The sequence below is a fragment of the Eptatretus burgeri genome, chromosome 11 (genome assembly GCF_056783735.1).
Source record: "Eptatretus burgeri isolate ZD-2024b chromosome 11, Ebu_testis_v1, whole genome shotgun sequence".
Taxonomy (NCBI): domain Eukaryota; kingdom Metazoa; phylum Chordata; class Myxini; order Myxiniformes; family Myxinidae; genus Eptatretus; species Eptatretus burgeri.
The window spans coordinates 13,552,335-13,574,160 of NC_140971.1; the positions used below are offsets into that span (position 1 = coordinate 13,552,335).

The 21,826-nt window shown below is 42.0% G+C and overlaps 1 protein-coding gene across 9 annotated transcripts in view; it reads right to left on the minus strand.

Moving 5' to 3' along the window:
* The window catches only part of LOC147016535 (adenylate cyclase type 2-like), a 148,267-nt gene that overhangs the window by 84,137 nt on the left and 42,304 nt on the right, over window positions 1–21,826 (minus strand). For all 9 annotated transcript variants that reach the window (XM_085845270.1, XM_085845269.1, XM_085845272.1 and 6 more), the window contains 4 exons: window positions 18,257–18,406; window positions 10,876–11,030; window positions 4,187–4,298; window positions 2,010–2,137 (listed from right to left, as the gene is read on the minus strand). In XM_085845270.1, coding sequence (XP_085701396.1) covers window positions 2,010–2,137; window positions 4,187–4,298; window positions 10,876–11,030; window positions 18,257–18,406 — 545 coding nt within the window. The remainder of the gene's footprint in view (window positions 1–2,009; window positions 2,138–4,186; window positions 4,299–10,875; window positions 11,031–18,256; window positions 18,407–21,826) is intronic.

The following is a 21,826-nucleotide window of genomic DNA, read 5'->3' on the forward strand; positions in this document are numbered from 1 at the left end:
AACTGCGCACGAAATGTACATGACCAAGCATGCATCACAGATATTATTTCTCTCGTGAGAAAGACCTAATCAGTGTGATTAAGACAAGTTATGCTTTTCATCAATTTATGACCAATTCCATATACCGATGGAATTCGTACGCTTGCAACAATGCAAAGAACATTTTCTCTCATCAATTAATTAAACTCTACATTCATCGTGGCTCATCAATCAAACATTAAGTGGCCAAATTGGCTAAGTTTCTGTCTGTGAAAAACACACGACCACGAACTGCAAAGTATCAAATGTGGTCCTGAAAAGGTCTGATAACCAGCACTACCTTTCATCACCGGTTCGGCATAACAGTGTAGAGTGATTTGGTCCGAGCTCACCTCCAGCAATGAAAATTAACATTCAGTGAGTCTTTTCAGGAGCTAGCCTCGGACATAGACCAATTCATGGTGATCACATAACATGGTCTGGAGCACAGGTGTGGGAAAGGCTGGCTTTAGAGAAATTCCTGGCTGTTCTTCCTGATCAGGAGCTGAGGGTGCTGGTGGAACACCAGCGCCTGGTGACTATCCACAAGGGTGTCAAGTGCACGGCCAGGTCCGGTATTTTGTAGAAGCCTGGGGCCTGGGTATGGCACAGAGTAGCCGAGTGTAATGGTTCATTATGTGGAAGCTCATCGTGGGAAAGCTCAACCAGTGGAAAAGGGCACAAGCAAGCAAATTATCTGATTTGACAAAGGTTATGTGGTCAGCAGGGTGGGCTGAACATCATGGGTTGGGGGGGGGGAAAATCAGTCACAGTCCCAGAATAACTGGGCCAGAGCATGGAGGCACATCCTCCATGGGTCCAAGGTGGTCTTTCCTGGGCACTTGATATAGGTGTAGAAGGAAGGGCCACGACCACATGGAAAGGTTTTAGTTGAGAGATGCTTACCTGTGATCAACACTCTTCCCTTTCCACAAGCCTCTCTAAATTATTTACAAGCCCATCTTTTCTTCTTTTCCCTCGTTGGTCGTCATCTCCATATGTGGGTTTCAGAAGGTAGAACGGAGCCCTCCCAGGTCTCAAAGTATCCACCTTCGTGTGTGTGTTTGTGTGTATCCCGATAAATGTGGAACCTGGAGCCCTATAAGAGCATCCTGTAAGTATCGTATTCAACTTACAATCCTTAATCTTTATGCCTGGTGTTGGCTTCATGGTGAGGGTGGTGGGCTCAGGATCCGAGGGTCCAGAGTTCAAAATTCCACTTGGGCATTGAATATATACCAGGTGGGGTTGACTCAGCCTGCCATCCTTCTGAGGTCGGCAAAATGAGTACCGGCTTGCTGGGATGATTGAGCCATTCGAGTATCCTGCATCGGAGTGGTGACCTGTCCAGGATTGCATCCAATAATCCAGGATACTGGTTCGGCAGCACCGATGCTCTGTATAGAGTCCAGATGAATCCAGGACGGATGAATGGAATCCTTAATCTCAATCGACACAGAATCCCCGACATTAATTCCCTCCATAATTACTCTGGGTTATGAATTCTCTTCAACACTGTTATACAGGGGATATACTACCGTATTATATCAAGGTACTTTCCCTGATCGTCAATTTTGTGTCCACTTCTCCATAAGTTAATGTGCTTTCCGCACGATTTTAAGGAAGTGCTGTATTTAGCATATTGAGCTGTACATTGGTGTGCATTTCCATGTAAAACAAGAAAAATAGTTATGATATAGAGCAAGAGTCCTGTAAAGACAAACAAATATATTCCATAGACCACCGGTAAACGAGATTTTGAATCTGAGTCTTGTTAAGAAACATACTAACTGCCCGATGAAACAAACGTGTTTGATTTGATAGGATAACGTTGAACATACTGAGTGAGATAGAAGTTTTATTTCATATCATAATTTGCACTTTAGTACAAAACAGTTAAACCATTTTGTGGTGAAATGATAATCTTTTTGAATAAATCAAACTATGTTTATTTTGAAGGCATAAAAAAAAAGGACACAGATCATGCTTACTTGATGGCTTCACACATGTCCAAGCCCATCTTGACACAATTTTTTGCATGAGTAGGAAGTGAAATGGGAAGGCCGGAGACACAGTAATAGCAATCCCCAAGGATCTTGATCCGCATGCAGTCGTTGTCCTAGGATGGAGGGAACAGGGAGGTCGTTCAAGTATAAACATATAATATACTGTGTATATAATATATGTATGTGTATGTATGTATGTATGTATTGATATATAAATATATCGACATCAACAGAGACATTTTGATGGACATTGTCATACAAAGAAAACCACAAAGCTATTCGTTGTGATCTTTTCAGGTGAAATTCGCACAAAGTGAGTGAGTAATGATGAACAGTCGAATAGACACCAGGTGTTTCCTTCCCTTTTTTTTATTTTTATACGATGTTAAGGCTCGTTTAAGAGCGAACACACAGAATGTACTGGAGGGGGGAGCACTCGGTAGAGTGCAAAACCTCCGCCGCCAATACTGCTTGGTCACTCAAGTGAACCTGATATCCTATTCGTTCAATTTGACGTCAACAGTGCTCACAGAGTTATAGTTTGTAACTTTCCCTTTTACTTTTAACTTTTACATACTCAATTCATTCGTCATAACTAGAGATTCCTTGAGACGGAAATTGATTTTACGTGGGTATATCCACCTGAAGTTACAAAATCAGCCGCAATTATAATTTTGGCATGTTTTTTTGTTGGAAATCACTTATAACATGTAGAAATGCAAAAACAAATATTCAAATATTTTTTTTAAATGGCCGCAATAGTGGCCATATTGGACTTTGGACCAAGTCCAAAATTTAATGGCATGATCCTTGGACCAGACCTAACCCCCCACCAAGTTTCGTCAAAATCCGTCGAGGAGTTTTTCCGTAATACTGTTCACAAACAAACAAACAAACAAACAAACAGAAAGGGGTGAAAATAGTAACCTCCATCCATCTTCGATGGTGGAGGTTAATAACAAGGGGAGCAGGAGACAAGAGGGATGGGACAGGGAAGCACAAAACATTGGAGAATAGACACATGAGATCTGTGAAAGGGAGAGGGATGGGGCGGGGTGCACGGGGTAAGCAAGATGGACGCTACAGGGACTTTCAGGAAGGAAAGCAGGGAATTTGAAGGAGGTTGGTTTGGTGTGGATTAATGGAGGTAGAAAAGATCGAGGACTTGGATGGGGGACGATAAGAGATGGTGGTGAACAGCTGTTTTGAAGACCTGGAGGGAAGAATGGGATTGAAGAGAGTGTGGGAGTTTATTTCAAAGGTGGGGAAAAAGAGGAACCAAAGAGTGAGGATACATTTTAGGATTAGAATTAGAATCAAGGTACAAGTGCATCGTTTGCACAAGTATTACCATGTAGTTTGCCTTTTAGGTTAATTGCATGTGTTTACTTTGTCACGACATTTTAATTATATTTTCCAACTTTTTTTGGAGAAAAAGTTATTTCTCGACCGAAACCAACCCTGACTCAACATTGATTCATTGAGCAATGTAATATAGTTTTCATTTTTGCTTCATTAAAAAAAAAAAATGATGTGCCTTTCATGGAAACTATATAAACCTTTCGAGATCTTTGACATCAGCCAACGTGACACGACAATAAAAATTATGCCAACATATAAAACATATCGATAAGAAATTAAATCAAATCCTGTAATGAGACCCGCTCAATGCTGTACCAATTACCCAATCAGCTTCAGTTGGCAATGACCTCAGTTGGATTGGTCACTCCTCTTATATGCTGTGCTGGAGTGTCACTTGATTCTCGGTGGTGAATGTCACGTGAAGAGTGCTGCGATCCCATGCACGGGAAAGGTTCCTGGTCATCTGTCACGTGAGTAGCAAAGGTCACTTGATACTCACCACGTGACATTCGCTGCCAACGATCATCACGTGACATTCTGACACGGCATCTAAATTCTAAGAGGAGTGGTAAATACAATTGAGGTCATTGCCAGGTGAAGTCGATTGGGTAATCGACACAACGTTGCATATTGAGAGTCTAATTCCAGTGTTTTAATTTAATCTCTTTTCGTTATATCTTATTGGATGAATCATGACTTTCATCAACATACAAGACATATATCGAAGGAGGTTGTAGAATTGTGAAGCAAGAGCAAACAATAGAGTGTCAAAACATTCCCAGTAATTAGAGATGCCACACCTTTGCAATCTGGTCAAACTTGCCAAAAAGTTGGTTCAGAGTTTGTACAAGTTCTGCAGGGGAACAGCTGCTTGCAAGGTGTGTGAAACCCACAATGTCTGCGTACAGGATGCTGAAAAAAATTGTAAGTCAGTTGGAGATTATATTGAGAACTGTGAGCATATCAAATACTGAGCGAACATCAAATGAGAAACTTGCGATGTTGATAATATTGAAATAACAAGGGTGGAGAAAGAAAGTCTGATGAAGATTGTGGAACAATATGTAACTAGAACGGCATTCGGGGGAGCGCATACCTCCACTAGGCTGAACAGTTTACGTTCTATATCCCACTGATAGGCCGGATCTGGATCCAGACTTTAAACAAAATCGAAGCAGATTGATATTGTCACATACCCAACTCATTCACCAAGTTTTGTCATAATCCATCCACAACTTTTGGAAATATCCATCTCAATGGTGAAGAATCACTTTTAAATAAGCCTGGTGTTGGCTTAACGGTGAAGGTGGCTGGCTTGAGATCTTAGGGTCTTTAGTTCAATCCCGTCTTTCCAAATGAAATAACACCAGGTGGGTTGACTCAGCCAGTCATCCTTCCGAGGTTGGCAAAATAAGTACGAGCTTACCGATAACAGAGGTACTGCATTAGCGGCACAACCGCGCGTCCAGAAATGATGCAACTTGCAACTACATGCTGCACACTAAACAGCAACTTAAATTTTTTTTTTTAAAAAGTCATATCCACATTCAGATAGTCACCAAAATCGAATCAATTCACCTTCGTCACACACCCAACCTGTCCACCAAGTTTTATCTGAAAACATAACTGCTGTCCACCTTCGGTCCAGCTTCGGTGGTGGAGATAAATCAAGATCAGGGGAATTCATAACTTGAAGCCAGAAGGAAGATGAGCAAGTTCCTTTTAACTATGGAATGCTACAAGGACATCCAGTGTGATGAATTTCAAAATAGCGATAAAAAAAAATATATATATTCAAATTAATCAGAAAACCATTCCACAAAATAGCCAAACATTGTCCTTGTTTAAACACTACAAAGAGAGAGAAAAAAGCAAAACTATACATAATGTGCTGTACCGAAAGAATTTCTTTGCGTCAAACATGAGGCTTACAACTTAAAAGTGACGAAAGCGATTTTCAAACCAACCTACACTTATAGGTAGAGAAAGTTGTGCAATACTCACTAACCAACATTGTTAAGGTGATTAAATTATTTGGTCAAAGCTGTGGCTTCCTCAGCAGGTGAACGTTGTGGTTTATTTTGCTCCGAGAGAGAGCTTTTGCCGATTGATGCCTGCACTGTCGGTCATCCCAAGTGCCCATTCCCACGTTCTCTTGTGCAAATATTTGTGCTTTTGTATCAATTTCATTTGTGTGACTCTCCGACGGTGTTAAGGACGTGTTCAGAGGCCTCAGCTGTGAATCCTTTCAAATCCTTCTTGTTGTCAGTTAACCTCAGCAGACCCACAGCCCCCATTTCTCTTCTTCCTCTCCCACATGTGTGCTCATGCCTCCTGTCTGTGATTGTGATCCTTTACCTCCTGCCCAAGGAAGCACCTGCTCCCCCTCCCACCCCCCCCCCCCCTTATGTGCTTCTGCATCCTACTTGCACTGCCCCACCTCTGAGCTCCTTTTGCTCCCTCTTCCCCATCAGTACGGACCACTTATATTTGAGGATCCATTACACAAATAAAGATCTCTCCACACAGGTTGTTGCTACTGCTACTCGGGATGTTGTACGTCTAACAGAAATATTCCTGTCACAGGATGCCCCCAAATCTTCTGTGCTTCTCATTGGCTATTCTCTTTTGCAGTATAGCACAGGTGGTGGACTCACTTGTTTACGTCAAGAAATCCATGCAAAACTGATTATGTTTTAAACTAGTCCCCACCGCCCAGACTCCCCGGAATGCCTCTGGCTGCACATTCCTCTCCGCAATCAACTATTATTTGGCTGCATGGTGTACCATTCACCGAATGATGAAAGCTCCGTGTATGTCTGTCTTTTTGATAACTTGCATTACCAGCAAGCAATAGCCACCAATCCCAACTCTGTAATGCTCATCCGTGGTGATTTCAAGTGCTATCATTCCGTTTGGCAGAGAGTTGGCACTGTAACAACCAGCCACTGTGCTTCAGCTCAGGCCTTCTGTATTTTGGCAGGTGTCACCAAATCTGTCAACTTCCCCACCTGGATATCCGCTCAAGATACATCCTCCATCCTGTGTCTAGTAATGACAAACTCAGCCTCCAAGCTCTCATATTCAGTCTCCACCATACTTGGCTCATCTATGTTCTTGTTGAAGCCCAGATTTCCCCTAACTTTTGTTAGAGTGCTACCACAACAGTGCAGAGTGCTGTTATTCACTCAATCTGACTACCAGGGACTGCAATCTGCCCTCTCATAAAAGGATTGATCTTCTCTGCATTAAATATCGATTCCACTTGGGAATACTTTCACAAAAGCTAACTTTCTATCATGCACCGGTTTATCCTGTCTCCTCTGTGGTTATCCTATCCATCCCCTCCACCATCATACACTGAATCATATGGAGAGGCAGTGCAGTCAAGCAGCTTGCTTTTTACCTTATCTGGAATTTAAATTCCAGATAAGGTGTCGTCATCGCACACCTTTCGTCTGTCCGTCTCCTATTTCGACTTCTCCGGCCAAACCACTGAAATTTGGCAGCAACATTCCTCTCCTGGCTGGAAACACGGATTGGATTGCAAAGCTCGTTCTGGTCACGTGACTTGAAGTAGGTCAAAATGGCCGACTTAGTAAATTTTTCGGAAAATGGCATAAACTCCTCCAAAAATCTTCTTCTCCAGACCCACCAGTCAGAATGCGACCAAATTTGGGTTACAACATTAGGATAGGGCCCAGATAAGCTCCAGGGAAAACTTAGGCCATTCTGCAATGATTTCATCAAATGTATGTTCAACTACAGATGAGTCAGCAAATGTTATCGAGCAAACATTGAGGCTAAAATTTCCAATCTGTCTCCTCCTTCAAAGTTCTGTTTGGTCTGTTTCGAGGTTATGCGATCACTCTATCCTCTCCCTCACCAACAATCGTTTCACAGCCGATGCCGCCCGAGACATGGCAGAATGTTGTGATTCAGCGTTTGCATCAATTCTCATTCACCCATTCCATTCCTCTTTGTCCCCACCTTACACTTTTGCACCCACTGCCTCCTGGACAATGAGACTTTTTTTTTATGTGAGAATGTAGAGAACGTCCTGGTGAGCCTTAACTGAGCCTTTGCAAGAGTGCCAGCTGACACCAGTGACTATGCTCTCAAATCCTGTTGTGCAGATTATCTTTTGCCTGCCGTCTTCAGCCTATCCTTCACCTTTAGCCGTTTTCCATCTGTTTGTGACACAGCTAACGTCATTGCAATACACAAGCACGTTGAAAAATCAGATCCTCTCAACTCCAGGCTGATTAGTGTACTTCTAGTATGGCTGAAGATATCACAAGCACTGTATCAATGGATACATCTTGAGCATTGAATAGAATGCAATTGTCAGGTCATGCCAGATAAGATCTGTGACTTGCTATGGGTAACATGTAAACCTGTACCAACCTGTTCTTGGTCGAGTATCAGCAACTAAACCACCAGGTTCCCCTGGTCTGCAGGTGGATATGGACACCCAGCAGGATTAAAAACAAAACCTGTCAAATGTCGGAGGAGCTCCTTGTGAGCCAACTGCATCTGCGGATGTCCTCCCGCAGTTGGTTACCTTCCCCAGGAGGTTGGTGGCAGGATTTGCACTCCAGCCACTACAAAACACTTCACTCTGCAAAACATACTGTAGTGTGTGTCAAGGTCGTGCTGAGGTGTCGTTCACCAGACGGCGGTCTCCTCGGGTGGGTGCCTGGAACGTCCTAACCCTAAGAGACTGGGATGGGCCAGGCATCTGCCTGGGGGATAGCCAGACGGAGGCCCCTGGAGTATCAGCGAAAAGTGGATGCAGCAACACGCTGTCAAAAGTGCATGCTGCCATTGAAAATGTGTATTCAACAGTCAGCACCTCGCTCTTTTCGAACATGCTTTCTGCCTATGGAATAGAAAGCCCTCCATACTTCAAGTTTGCAGCAGAACACTACCTCACTTCATAATCCATCTCATCACGATATTTTCTGTCCTCATTCACCCTCCCCGACTTCTCCCTCTGGGAAAGCAATGACAGAACATCCAGTATAATCCTTGCTAAGAAACTGCTTCGGCAGTACTGAACCTGCCTTTGGGCAGAATACCAGAATACGAATCCGAATAATTCTCCCCATCTTTTTGCAGGTTCCAATATTTCCTTCCCTCGAATCCCTTCTCCTGTTTATTTATTCCCTTGGTGCATACACCTGCCAACTGATGGCTCACTCATGGATGCAACACCCAGCTTGTAAAGCACCAGGGTGAGAGATTGTAGTTGGGTCAGCAATTAAGCCCAGACCAAAGAGCTCAAAGACAACTACACCATTTCCACTGAATCCCACCAGCAACTTTTTAAGGTTTGAGCGGTGATATCAGTGCTCAGAGCAGTTTTCAGAAAAAGCCATAATGTCTCCATCTCCAAGTATGTACTTCTGGGGCTTGTGCAGTCGGCACCACTTCTGTCATTCGGCTTGTTCAGTGGCTAGTTCAGCATCATCCCTGAGTCTAGCCTGTCCTGTTGTCACTTCGGAATTATCCCTGGAATCCGACTTCCCAGTCATCCTCTCTTGAATTTGTGTTGAAGTTTGGCCTTGTCCCCGGCAACCCACTTATCCAGTCAATGGTTATGCATCATCCTTGGTGTCTGACTTGTCCATATGTCACTTCGGCATAGTCTTCAGCGCTCGGCTTGTCCAGTCATTTTGGCATCATCCCTGGCATCAAATTTGTCTATTCGTCGGATTGGTGGGGTCTGGCTTGTCCAGTTGTTGCCTCAGCATTATCCTCAGCATCCGTCCATTACTTTGGCATCCTCTCAGCTGTCCAGTCATGACAATGGCATCCCTGTGTACTGTGTTCAGATGTACAGTCATTACAACAATGTCATCTCTGTTGCCATTATCATGTTCAGGCATCACATTGATATCAAATTGTGATGTCACTGACACATTCCATGGCATTCTTCACACATCTAGTTAAACTTTACATTTTAATTTAGTGGTAGAATATTTATTTATTTTATTCGTACATTGCAGTGTATAGCAAATGCATCTGCAATAAAATATTGATGTCATTCCTATGTTAGTTTAATCATATTATAGTTTGATGAGCTGTTGGAGTGTGCCTGACTGGCTGCTCCGCTTGCTGTCTTTGACCAGCATGTGTTTGTGCCTCACAGGCTGCACACCTGTGTTTCTATATATTTGATTTTGTGTAATGTGCATCGAGATAGTTTATGTATTGTTACTTGTGCAATGTAAAATTGAAATTATTTCTATTAATTACTATTATTTTGTACAAACTGTCACTGGGCTGGAAGCTTTTGTATTATTAGCCTGATAAATTTGATGAATTTGGGCCAATAAAGTATCCATTTATCTGCATGATACATTGGGGTAACTGCCACAGAAAGATTATGAAAGGGAGGAAAGTCTTGGTTTTGAAAAAAATATTGATAAAGCAATTGCAAAATAATTAAAATGATAATGATGATGATATATCCGATATATTAAAAACATAATAAAGCTGTCTGCATTGGGTGGACAGCTGGCATGACTCCACCGACAATTGTAACCAGGAAAATCATACGTCTGCCATTTTGGTTCTGTGGACCACAGTATTATAGGACGAAGGCCTAAGGCTTCAGGCCTTCGGCTTTAGACCTTTGGCGTATGGGTAAGAGCAATTGAAATCTATCTCTCTCTCTCTCTCTCTCTCTCTCTCTCTCTCTCTCTCTCTCTATATATATATATATATATATATATATATATATATATATATATATATATATTGTATGCCTGGTGTTGGCTTAGTGGTGAGGGTGGCTGGCTTGGGATCCTAGGGTCCTGATTTCGAGCCCCGTTTTCCACCGAATTAACACCAGGGGTTTGACTCAGCCTGTCATCCTTCTGAGGTTAGTGAAATGAGTACCAGTGTACTGGTCCCGGTGTATGCCGTGGTTAGAATAGGTATACCATATCACTGTGTGTCGTAAGAGGTGACCAGGGTTGGCGTCAGGAAGGGCATCCGGCCATAAAACTGCCTCAACAAGGGAACCATGGTTGCATGGAGCCCGCAAAAAAAGCTAACCCCTGCTCAGCAGGGAAAAATGGCTGTAAAAAGGCTGTTATATACTATATATATATATATATATATATATATATATATATATATATATATATATATATATATATATATATATATATATATATATATATATATATATATATATATATAGTGACATGTGGAGTGTGACGAGCACTGCAACAGGCAAACGAGTCTGCATTTAAATACACCCTTTTTTTAGTATATTGTAGAATAACTCACCTCTAGTGCATATTTATTTCGAAATAACATGATATTTAAAAAAACACGAAATTACATACAGTGCATGACCTGCAATACAAAAATCTGGTGGGAGAGAGAAGTGTCATCAGCTCGTTGCACACAAAACATCTTCTCTCACCTCACTTTTATTATCCTTGAATTCTTCGTTATGACAGGTTTGCCTCACCTTACACATTTGTGTCTCCGCACATACAGGTTGTGGAAGTTGTTTGAGTTATCAGGCAGGCGACATCTACAAAAAGGTTCTTGGAGACGTTGAATAATTTCTGCCTTCATCTCCATGGCAATGTGAGCAGGAAGTACAGAAAGCAACAACCGTTCCTGGAGAGGAAATACCAGTATAGTTAAATGAACAAAGTATATGAAATTGGGTGGAAGGTATTCATTTGACTTTTGTATTCTTTAATCAAAAAGAAATTAAAAAAAAAAAACCCCACAACATTAAATCGAAGGAAGATTTAGATTGTCAGTAACAACGCAAAGAAAAAGTTTCAACAATATTACAACATGGTTTCGCATTGTAATACAAATTACACAGAGCATGATTATCACAAGGGATGGATAAAGAATAATATCTCTCCAAAGACAACTCCGAGGGGGAGGATGTGCAAGCTCAACATTTGAAACCTCACCCTTGGAAATATGCTTGGGCTGGCAGGATAGTCTAAAGGTATATGCACTCACCTTTGAGTTGTCCAGCTTGGTTTTGAATCGTGACTCAGCTATAATTTGTCACTGTGATGTTTCACATGCAGGAGGATACAACAACGTACATGCTATCCATCAGGAGGATGTCAAACGTGAGCACCCGTCTGCCAACACTGGTCATTGGTGGATGTTATAGATCACATGGTGTCTTTGGCTAAGAGTAGGTGAGTTACTTCCGACACAGTGAACAAATTACAAATTCCTACCACCTTCAGTCAAATATTAGGCCTGACCAGCCATTTTGTGAAAGATTTGGCCCCAAAACACTCCCCAGTTAACACCACAAGAATATGGGACAAATTGGGAGCATTAAAATAGTTAGTTGTTGTTGTTGTTGTTGTCTTAGAAATGTACTTGTGCCATCCTTACTGTAATTCACGGACCAGTGTTGTGTGTGTGTGTGTGTGTGTGTGTGTGTGTGTGTGTGTGTGTGTGTGTGTGTGTGTGTGTGTGTGTGTGTGTGTGTGTGTGTGTGTGTGTGTGTGTGTATATGTCACGCTACTCCTCCTCCAGTTGTGGGCCGATTACATCCAGACTTGCTACATTAGATCAACATGACCCCAATTAGTGTACAAGGGTGTTTTTTTATCTTTGCCAGTGATCTTGGGGGGGGGGGGGGGGAGGGGATGCAAATTCTCGATGTAAATGTGTATCATGTTGAGCCACCTACAGGTGGGAGAGGGTATTACAAGTCTCCACCATTTACATTACATTCATTATTCCTGTCCCCACGTTCTCCAGTGCAGTGAGGTGTTTTGAATTATAAGCAGTCGGCATATTTTTTACTTGATGCACGTAACCTGGGTTATTTATGTTTTTGCATATACAGAGCTGTCAGTTGCCTCGACACCGCCCAAATGAGAGTACACGTCAGAAGAACGTGTTGCATGCTGGGAACAAGATCGCCCATAGGGCGGGTACTCTGTTAGTCTTACAAATGAAAGACAAAAATCAGCTGAAAATGCAGGGTGTCCAGGCAGAATATAGACTGTATTATTTCACATTAATTGTACGGTACCAGAAACTAAAGTGAGGCAGAAGTTAAAACTAGCCAAGCGGAAATCAGGCCATTAAAAACAAAGCAGTCTTCACTGGAGGGTCATGTTAAAGGAAAAGCCAGCTGAACTAAAGGACTATCATTGGGTCTAGACGATTAGACAAACACAAAGGTACATGCAAAGAATGAGGCAATTGTTTTGACAACGATAGAGGTGTCAGCAATGGGAATGACAGTTAAGGTTGTAACAGGAACAATGAAAGAATGACCGTTTTTACAGCCATTTTTCCCTGCTGTGCAGGGGTTTGGCTTTTTCTTGAGGCAATGTTTTATGGCCGGATGCCCTTCCTGACGCCAACCCTGGTCGCCTCTTACGACACACAGGGATATGGTATACCTATTCTAACCGGGGCATACACCGGTACCAGTACACTGGCACTCATTTCGCCGACCTCAGATGGATGACAGGCTGAGTCAACCCCCTGGTGTTAATTCAGCAGCCAAAGGGGCTTGAACTCAGGACCCTGGGATCCCAAGCCGCCACCCTAACCACTAAGCCAACACCAGGCTAACAGGAACAATGAAAGATGAATGTTAAAAACAGTAAATGGGAACTCGATCACAACTTGTGTTCAGTGATTTACTGAAGGAACAATGGAGAAATCTCTATTTACAAGGAAGGAGTCACTTCAACCATTCTCTGTGGGGTGAGACCTCATGTTATACCACCACAAACCTCTCTTGTTCCCCCCTCCATCCGCACCCGATATTGCTGCAGCTTGGGACTATTTTCAGAAAAAGGGGACATACCGGACAAAGGCACCAATTTTTTTTTCTCATTATTTATGTTGAATACATTAATTTCTTGTTGGAGACCACTGGCCCAGGTCATTCTGGGTCATTATAATGACCAATAACTATTTGTGCCTATTTTTCTCAAATATATAAATAAGTCAAGAAAAAAAAAGTGCATTTTTTGTATGACATTGGAAATCGAATTTAGGTCATAATTATTGTTTTATATATAAACATATTTGAGGTGTGTGTGTGTGTGTGTGTGTGTGTGTGTGTGTGTGTGTGTGTGTGTGTGTGTGTGTGTGTGTGTGTGTGTGTGTGTGTGTGTGTGTGTGTTCCGATATGCCAGCCACACGTTTTGACCAATGGCGCTTAAACTTGCCATGAAGACTGTTCACTACCCTAGAGTGGTTTTGCACTATAAACCCCCCCAAACCGAACACCCCTCCCTCAAACCATCCTCACCCCCCACCATGTGTGTTTGCTTCCATATACCGTGCACACCCTTTCACCCATGGGGCTCACTCACACTTGGCATGAAGAATGTCCACCCCCCACGATAGTTTTGCTTCAATCCATATGCAGATGAAGTCTTCCTTCCACACATGAAACAACTAGAGAGCTCTATAGGGTAGATGTGTTGTGGGACAATTACATTAGCAGCAGTATTAAGGAATCAACAAGAGAGAAAAGGGACAAAGGCATTCGCTTGAAGGTAGATGGCCAGTACAAAATCCCTGGGAACTGGCAGGACTTTTTGAGGGATCCAAACAATAAGGAGGCCAATGAGCCGACCACGCACCTCGTGGTTGCAGCAGGTTGATGGGCATCAAGGAGATGGGGATGGGCCAGGTATTTGCCTGGGGGATGGCCGGACGGAGGCCCCTGGAGTAATAGCGGAAAGTGGACGCAGTGATGCGCTGCTCCGGCGCATGCTCCCATACCTGGCCTGACCAAACAATAAGCAGGAACTCTTCGAATTCCTCTCCAGGAAGATTACAAGCATGTATTTCCCGCCTGAAAAGGAGGGCGTCACCATCTCTGGCCAGGGAGTGGTCTCTAGAGGAAGGAGTCAGAGCATGCCCCCATGCAATTATGAGGAAGCAGACACCAGAATTCCAATTCACCTGCATGATGGATTAAAGTGTGGCTTGTCAATCTGCCGGATTCAGACAGCGGATACCAACATTGTTGTTATCCTGGTCAGAATGTTCTACTATTTTCTGACGTTGTGTCCAGCTGCAAACATATGGGTGGCTTTTGGTACCGGAAACAATTTCACACATCTGCATGTCAATGCCATCGCTGATGGGCAAGGAGAAGAACAAGCCAAGGCTTTGCCCATCTTCCACAGCTTCACAGGCTGCACATCTGCCTTCTTTGTAAAGGGGAAGAAGTCTGCATGGGAAGCGTGGAAGTCCTACCCCCAAGATGCTTTCTCCTACATTGCAGTCAATCAAAACTGTGAGCTAGGTCGCCATGCTTCAGACAGCACCATCTTCAAACTCCTAGAATGCTACTCCGTTGTCCTCCATGACAAGACCAGCAACCAGGACTCTGTCAACAAGGCACGGAGAGAGATATTCTGCCAACAAAGCAAATCAATGGAAAACATCCCACCTACGCAAGACACATTGTTTAAGCACTCAAAGCGAGCTGTCCACCAGGCTGGGATCTGGACCACGAGTGATGTGACCCTGCAAGAAACTCCATCTCCTGAAGGACAAGGCTGGACTCTGGACAAGGCCAACAAGTCTTGGCTCCTGTGGGGGAAAAATTTATATTTATGTATTTTAAATTGTAACAAATGGAGTTTAAGAAAATGTAACTGTTATGCTACAAGTTGAATTGGCTGTCATTTCTGTCCAAAAGACTTTTGCCCTAAATGATAAGAAATGTGTTGTTCTGGAGCAGAGTGACCGAGCTGATAAACGAACCTTTGCTTAGAAATGTACGAAGTGGCTTTTCGTCTAAAGGACACGTCTTCAGTCTGGGTGAATAGCCCCCAACGTCTCTCTCATGAAAATATAAAATGCTTTGAAATGTAAAATTATTTCAGTGCAAGTACCTGAGAAAGTATGAGAATCTCAGTGGCTTGTACTCTTTGGAACTGACCAAGTACCAAGTTAGAATAAAACTCTCTGATGTAATGTGGAAGTGAATTGAATCGGGTTGGTCTAACTGTTAACTAAAGTAAGAATAAATGAAATAGAACCAAATAATATTGCAATCAATAGGGATTCTTAAGTTCATTGTACAAGGGTGAGAAGTGTATGGTGGATAATTAGAAAATAAATTGTTTCACAAGGAAGGACTTGTGTGGACATCGGTTTTATCAGTGTCGATAGGGTTTTATGCAGGATTTTATAACAAAATCGGACAAACGTTAAACTCTGCCTGAAGTCAAAAATGATTCCACAATCGGCCAGTTAGAATCCTTCAGGAGGACAACGATCACAACAAGGTGGGATTAAAAAATTCCACAACACTCCCCATGTGGACCACATTCTCCATGGTATTAGAAACATGTAAGAAGGCTCAGTTGAAATACACAGAACCTTGGAGCTATAAATGTCTCAAATAGAGACATCGGAGAATGATCGACATGTTTCTGTAAGGAGCTACGATTGGGGTGAGAATTGGTAAAGGATATATAAGATGATTACACCTTTTCTGTGAGGAGTTTATAAAACTTTGTTTCTGTGTTATTTTTCTGACATTCTGACAAAGCACATATCGATGTCGACTGATCTGTTAACTCATTACACTTTCAAATCCAAAAAAAACGGTTTTCCAATACCCCCCCCCCTCATTGATTTTCTATGGAATTTCAAAACTGTAAACAAAATTTTGGGACACCCTGTATATATATAATAATTAATAAGAATGACATATATATATATATATATATATATATATATATATATATATATTAACATATGTATATTTACTTGCTATAGTCAGGCAGCTGCAACAAAAAAAATGGGTCTTTACTTACTACTATCCTGCATTATTTAATTTTAATGTGATTTGCTGGTAAAAAATGCTTTAAGAGCCTAAATTATTCTAATTACAGCTTCAAGACATCAAATTTCATGGTCCCCAGCAAAATATCTAACAGGAAGGTATCACAAAGTGATCCACAAATTTAGTGCTTTTGTACAGTGTCCCCATTTATAGGTCACCTGGACTTAAGCCCGGTGAGTTTATGTGATCGAGCAGTACCTGTAGGTGAGTCAGTGAGTTGGTCTGTAAACACTTGTCATTATCGCTTGAACTAAACACATTATTTCGATGGAACTTGGCCACAAGCTTCACAGCTGATCCCTAACGAAGGTGTATTGACCGCATGAAAATCTGCACTCATTAAGGAGTTCGACTGAGGGGAGGGGGGAGTTGACCTCCCAAAATAGGTATTTGCTATCTTTTACGAAAATACACACACAATTTCAATGAAATCTGACCACAACCTTCAACACCCATGATGTACCAAAGTTTGTTCACAGCATTAAAATAACAGGTTCTAGGGGGCCTGTGGGGTGACTGTTGGTCCGAATACAGGTAAGCTTCAGGAGACGCGGTCCTATTTTTTGGTTAAGCTGCCGTACTATCCTTCCTCACCTCCATTGGTACACAAACAAATGGAAAAACAAACAAACAGACAGAAAGGGGTGAAAACATAACCCCCTTCACCTTCGGTGATGGAGGTAACAAATAAACAGCCTGACCAACACATGGCAGGAGCAAATGCAGCCAACACTTCAATGAAACCCCAGCAGTAAATCAAAACCTCCCTTAAATCATAACAATGAAGTAGAAGATAGCACACAAAATAAATAGCACTGTAAACCACTTGGCCATCCAACCAAGATAAACTTTAATGCCTCATTGACTTTCCCACAAATAACGAACTAATATATATATATATATATATATATATATATATATATATATATATATATATATATATATATATATATATATATATATATGAAATATATGTTTTAAAAATAGTGTGTGTGAGAGAACACGAGGTGTTCAATAGGTGACTTTGCAAAGAGACATCACAGTCACTGCTCTTAAACTGTTTGCCTTTGGGATGAATTCATCGGATCAATCTTACCATTGTTATGTTTGCAATGAATGCACTGGCCTATCTCTCCAATATTCATTATTCAACAGTTTTATTCACCACTCAAGTCATCGTTTTCAATGAATGAGAAAAGGTTCAAACTATCCAAGCATCTGGATATACGATTGAACCGTTTTTAAAGGTCAAACATGCACATTGCCTCCACAATAAATGTGATGAAAAAGTCACATGATCACATTGTATAAGCAGAGGATTCAAACAAAAGATTAGACTTTAAACAACACAGCCATATGGGACTTAGCAATAATTAACTAGGTGGCTTTGTTTCTTCGACAGACCGAAGAATATGTTGTTTTTTTGTGTGTGTGAAATGGATACAAGGAAATTTATTAGCAAACCACGACTTTCCAAGAATATGATAGTTTGTTTCCCTTAAAATTGGTAAAAAAAAAAAAAAAAAAATCTTTCAAATGGTTTTTCAAAGCTGAATGCTTTTTCAAATTTATTTATACAAAGACCCTTTTTATCGAAGTTGAGGCTTGTGGAGGAGCTAGATGTCAAAATGAAATTGTCTTATGACCTGTTCAAAACCAAAACGCTCTGGGAGCAGTCACTGGTTTACGATGCCACGTGTCCCTTTTGACATGTATGATACAGATCCTACTTGTACTACATGCTATCCTACTTGGACTATATAAAATCAGATGAAATTTAGTGGAAAAAAAAGTTTGAAAAAAGAAGTATAATTGATGGCAAATCACTTCTCAACACCATTCAATGGACAGGAGCACTTGCTTATGAACAGTGATGTTCAGATCATCGACATGTCCGCCCATTCATTCCATTAATTTCAATTACGAGAACAATATGAATTAAATGAATCAGTTTTCTGCAGGATTATATTTAACTTCAAGAGCACAGGTTGGTGAATACCAAACAACCTGTGCTGCGTACCTGCTGCCGCTTCTCAGATTCCAGTTTCATGCGTGAGTGCACACAGTTGCAGGTGTCCTGGAAGGTTTGCTTTCGGGCTCGCTCTATGAAGTGCTTGTGATAAGCACCGACCAAGTTTCCACACAGGAAGATCACACCATTGGCCACAAGCTGCTCGGTAGGTGTTGGTCACATTAGGAAGAATAGACAAAATAAATAGGAATGAAGAATGTTTATTCAACAATAATAGCTTCATATGATTCTCATGGAAGATGATATTGTCAACAATATAATCTTTTTTATAATACAACAACAACAATAATAACAAAAAACGATGCAAACACGAGGTACAGTTTTGCAAGAAAAAATAAAAATAAAAACTTGACAACCATATTTACTTTGCAAGTTAAGCCGTTCGGTGGGGTATAAATAATATGTATGCGTAGGGTGTGGGAAACCCCATTACGCAGATGCAGCATTAAGCACCAAATAGCAAATTCATATTTAGATAACTGCACAAGGCCATCAGTTTGGGAATCTTGTTTGAAATAATAATCACTTAGGTTTTATAAAATACTTTCATTTTCAGTACTTTGGTTGCTTCTCATTTCCTAATGATATTACCTGACATTTCAGCAAGTACTACAGGATGGTATAAATCCATATGCAATGGGTCGGTCATGAAAAAGGGCCGTTACAAAAATTTCACACATCGTATGTTACTCCATTGTGCAAAACTTAAACTAAAAGCAAGTTTTCAAGGATGTAAACAATACTCTGCAACATCTCACCAAGAAAGGACATCTGAGAAAGCCAAAAATAATAAATAATAAATTGTGTCTTTCAGTATTAAAGGAACAGATCTTGACTCCAAAGTTGGTCAGGTATCTGATGCTCATTCACTACAACCGATAAAAGGAAGAATGCCATTCTCCTTTAAAGCACAAATACTTTATAACCACCATTTTTGGGCAATTTGAAAACAACTGCAACACCCAAAGGATCGCTCCATTCCGAGGCCAAACTTGACGGCACAACACGCGCGAGGCAAAAGGTGGGAAAACGTCTCTTATAATAAAATATGACACAGGGAGAGGAGAGACAAGACAACAGAACCCAGACAGATCTGGCATATAAGGACAAAAAAAATGGAGGAGGTAAGGCACAAAAAACTGAACTTATGTACAAGACAAAATAAATAAAGCCTACCCCCAAAATGGCACAGTTTACCAGACTCGCAAACAATGAATAATGGGGATAGACGAGGGCTTGACACGAGCTGGTTGCAGCGGTGCTGCACAGACAAAGTCCGGCTCAGGTAGCGATGGAGTTGTGGAAATGGTGATGAGGGAGGCAAAAAGAGAGGGACGTTTCTTCTTCGGAGGGCGAAGCAGAGGGAGAGAGGGAGAGAGGGAGAGAGGGAGAGAGGGAGAGAGGGAGAGAGGGAGAGAGGGAGAGAGGGAGAGAGGGAGAGAGGGAGAGAGGGAGAGAGGGAGAGAGGGAGAGAGGGAGAGAGGGAGAGAGGGAGAGAGAGAGAGGGAGAGAGAGAGAGAGAGGAGAGAGGGAGAGAGGGAGAGAGGGAGAGAGGGAGAGAGGGAGAGAGGGAGAGAGGGAGAGAGAGAGGGAGAGAGGGAGAGAGGGAGAGAGAGAGAGAGAGAGAGAGAGAGAGAGAGAGAGAGAGAGGGAGAGAGAGAGAGAGAGAGAGAGAGAGAGAGAGAGAGAGAGAGAGAGAGAGAGAGAGAGAGAGAGAGAGAGAATCGCCGTATGCAAAGCTCAACTGTCACGTGGAGCGTGGCCACGACCCTCATGAACTTTAGGACCTTCCCCATGCACGGAGAGCTTCAGTTCGTGCCCACCCACTGCCCATGGACAGGGCAATCTTCTGGGCCATCCTGCCCTATGGGATGGCCCTGTACAAAAAGGTTCCACCCCACATCCAAGGCTCTGCAGCCGACCTCATCACCAAAGCTTGCAGCACACTGGCCAAACAGTTTGTAATGGTCGTTCCTCTGAAAGTGCAATGCACTTTCCAGTGTACATTTGCTGTGAAATGCCTGATGCCACAAGATCTCACCTGGCCTCACCTGATTTACAGGCAGTTTTACACAACAAACCTACTCTACACTGTCTTAACGTTAACCTCTTATTGCCTCCTCAGTGCAAGTTTTAGAATGTGGCTTACGCTTACCTCTGGAAAATAGCTCTTCAGGGGGAAATCTACCACATGCATTTATATGATCCATACTATTCTTGGTATAATCTAACTATGCCCCTCCCCCTTTTTCACACTTAACAATGCTTTAGGGCAAATCAATCAACTCATTTGTGATAAGAGTCATATGTGTTAATTATTGTAAATTAACAGCCTTTATAAATATGTGTGAAACAAAGTGCTTAAATAAATAACAAGAAGTGTAATTTTATAGTATCAATCAATACTTTGTGTGTCCACCCTTTATCTTCTTGAGTGCCATCATTCTTTCACCCATACTTCCTGAATACCACTGAAGCACTATTGCAGTAATATTGTGCCAAATATCCTATCATACATTCAACAATGCTGTAAGGTTAGTTTGGATCCTCTTGTTATTCTCTGTTTCCAGGTAATTCCATAGGCCTCCATTGGACTCACATTAGGACTCTGGGGTGACCATTGTAACATTTGGAGCAGCTGTAACCTGGTTCCTCAAATACTGTTTTACTCTCGAGGAAGTGCATTTTGGATCATTACCTTGTTTGAAAACAAATCCTTCTCCGATTAAACAACTTCCACCTGTTACTGCACGGTGCTGCAGTATCTGCTTGTACTTCTCTTTTGGTAGCATCCCATTGATTTTAACAAGTTTTCCAAAACCGAAAGCTGAGATACAACCTCAGACTATCACAGAGTCTTCCCCATGTTTAACAGTAAGCTGCAAGCATTGCATGTCATAACATTCTCCAGGTGTTTGGCATCCGAACTGTCGTCACAAAGATCAAAAACGTTCAAACTTCGATTCATCAGACCAGAGTACCCGAATCCATTGTTGAGTCACCCAATCTTGGTGTTGCCTTGGAAATTTCAGTGTTTTCCCCTTCTGTGTCTCAGAAATGTTTTATTTGCTGCAACCTTGCCATGGAGACCTGCTGAAAGCAGTCTTCTGTGCACAGTGTTGGAAGAGATGTTAATGTTCAGGCCTGCTCTCATTTCATTTGTCAGCTGCTAACTTGATTTTCTTCTATAGAGTAAGCTGAGCAACATCAAGTGCTTGTCTTGCCTTTTCTACTTTTTAAAATATACAATGTCAAGGCTCGTATAAGAGCTAACACATAGAACATATAACAAGGGGAGCAGAAGACAAGAGGGACGGGAGAGGGAAGCACAAAACAGTGGGGGGATAGACACATGAGGAGATCTGTGGAAAGGAGAGAGATGGGGTGGGGTAAACAGGATAAACAAGATGGACACGACTGGGGCTTTTGGGAAGGAAAGCAGGGAATATGAAGGAGGTGGGTTTGGGTGGATTAGCAGGGGTAGAAAAGATCATGGTTTTGGATGGGGGAAGATAAGAGATGGTGGTGAAGTTGTTTTGAAGACCTGGAGGGAGTAGT